At 58.2% G+C, this 1,618-nt stretch overlaps 1 protein-coding gene across 1 annotated transcript in view; it reads right to left on the reverse strand.

Annotated features, from left to right (window-relative positions):
* AVL9 (AVL9 homolog (S. cerevisiase)) overlaps positions 1-1,138 on the reverse strand; it is a 90,542-nt gene extending 89,404 nt beyond the window's left edge. The window contains exon 1 of the mRNA XM_012638775.1: positions 825-1,138. Coding sequence (XP_012494229.1) covers positions 825-917 — 93 coding nt within the window. The 5' untranslated portion in view covers positions 918-1,138. The remainder of the gene's footprint in view (positions 1-824) is intronic.
* Positions 1,139-1,618: the final 480 nt, after the last annotated feature.

Here is a 1,618-nt window from a genome sequence, read left to right on the forward strand (position 1 = left end):
AATACCTTAAAAAAGCATTTCAATTTACTACTCACTAGCACATTATGACATCACTGCCTTCCCGTGTTTGCTCGCTCATTAAATAATCCTGTTTCTATTCCGTTCTCTTGCCTTCAATACATAGATTAGAAATGTTCCATTTCAGATGCTGGATTAAAGAGTCAATGAAGCTGCTGAAAAATGCCTGTCTGTACATTTTGCTCAGTGAATACACTTCTCTTACTGCAATCGATCTGGAGAAGTCTCTCACCAAAAGGCAAGATCTGCCCAAGATCGTATAGAAAAACTAAGGCCCAATGGGAAGGAGGAGCCAGGGTCAATTGACAACCCTAACGCGAAAGATTCTAAGGCTTCCATCAGATAAACAAAGGAAGATGATTTTCCTACGGCGCCCACACGTGCTTCAACCTACTTGAGGCATTTGTGTGTAAGCCCACGGAGCTCACTATTTTGAAAACGGAGTCCAAGTGCTGAATTTTTCTAAAGACTCCCATTATAGGTGGACACAGTGATGCACGGGGAAGAGATCGTAGATTCCTTCCTCCCATTCCACCGAAGGAGAATTTAAAAACCCACAACCCACACAAACCAACTAGCTCCTCCGCTATTCAAACACTTTTCAGGACCAGAGGAAGGGGTTGTGGGGGCTGGGCTTCAGGTAGGCGAGGGCAAGGAGCTGGAAAGGAGTCAAGTTCAGAGACGAGGGGTCGCGAGAGCCGTAGGGAGGACTAAGCACGACGCGAGCGGAGCCGAGCAGAGGGCAGGGGGCGCCGGGCGGGGGCGAACGCACGAACGGCCGGGGGCGGGCGCAGGCCCTTCCTCACCTGGCAGCCCTTCTTATGGTGAAAGCCGACTACCACGATGTGCAGGACCGGCCCCCGGGGGGCGCCATCGCCGCCCCGCCCGGCCTTCTCCATGGGCTGCCGCCGCGGGTCCGCACGACCACTTCAACCACTAAGGGCGGCGGGCCTGACCGAGGACGGAGAGCAGCGGACTTCAGGTGTCAGCGAGGGTGCCGCATGAGGGCGGCGCAGGGAGCCTGGAGGAGGCAGAGCAGCTCCCGCAGCTCCCCGCAGCCCCCAGGGCCGCGGCGGCTCTTCCCCCATCCGCTTCCGCAGCTTCCGGGCTGTCACCTGACGCGGCGGCCGCCGCCGGCGAGGCGAGGCGGAGCGGGGCGGGGCGGGGCCGGGAGGGACCTGACTGGGCGGGGCCTGAGGGGCAGGGCTGGAGCCTGGGAGAGCCGGGCGGGGCTGAGCGGGGAGCGGTCCAAGGGCCGGGTCGGAGGTCGGGGGAAGGGGCGGGACAGGGCGCGGCAGAACAGGGAAGGTCTGACGGACATGGGTGGCGAAGGGGCAAGGTCGACGGGATCCGGCCCGACGGGCCTGGCCGTGCGGCTCCGCTCACCTTGCGTTTTGCTCCACCGGTTGTCTCAAAGTGTTTCCTCCTCCTTTGCCCTCTCTTCTTCCTCCTCCAAATCTCTGCCTCTTCTCTCAGTTCTCCTTTTTCCACATCTTTTCTGTTCAGTCTCCGAGTGTTCAATACCTTCTCTTCCTTTCCTTCACCTCTGTGGCCTAGGGTGTCTTTGCCCTTACTCTTAAATATTTAATAACGTGGAGGC

Source organism: Propithecus coquereli, unplaced genomic scaffold (assembly GCF_000956105.1).
Source record: "Propithecus coquereli isolate 6110/MARCELLA unplaced genomic scaffold, Pcoq_1.0 Scaffold134, whole genome shotgun sequence".
In the NCBI taxonomy this organism is placed as follows: Eukaryota; Metazoa; Chordata; class Mammalia; order Primates; family Indriidae; genus Propithecus; species Propithecus coquereli.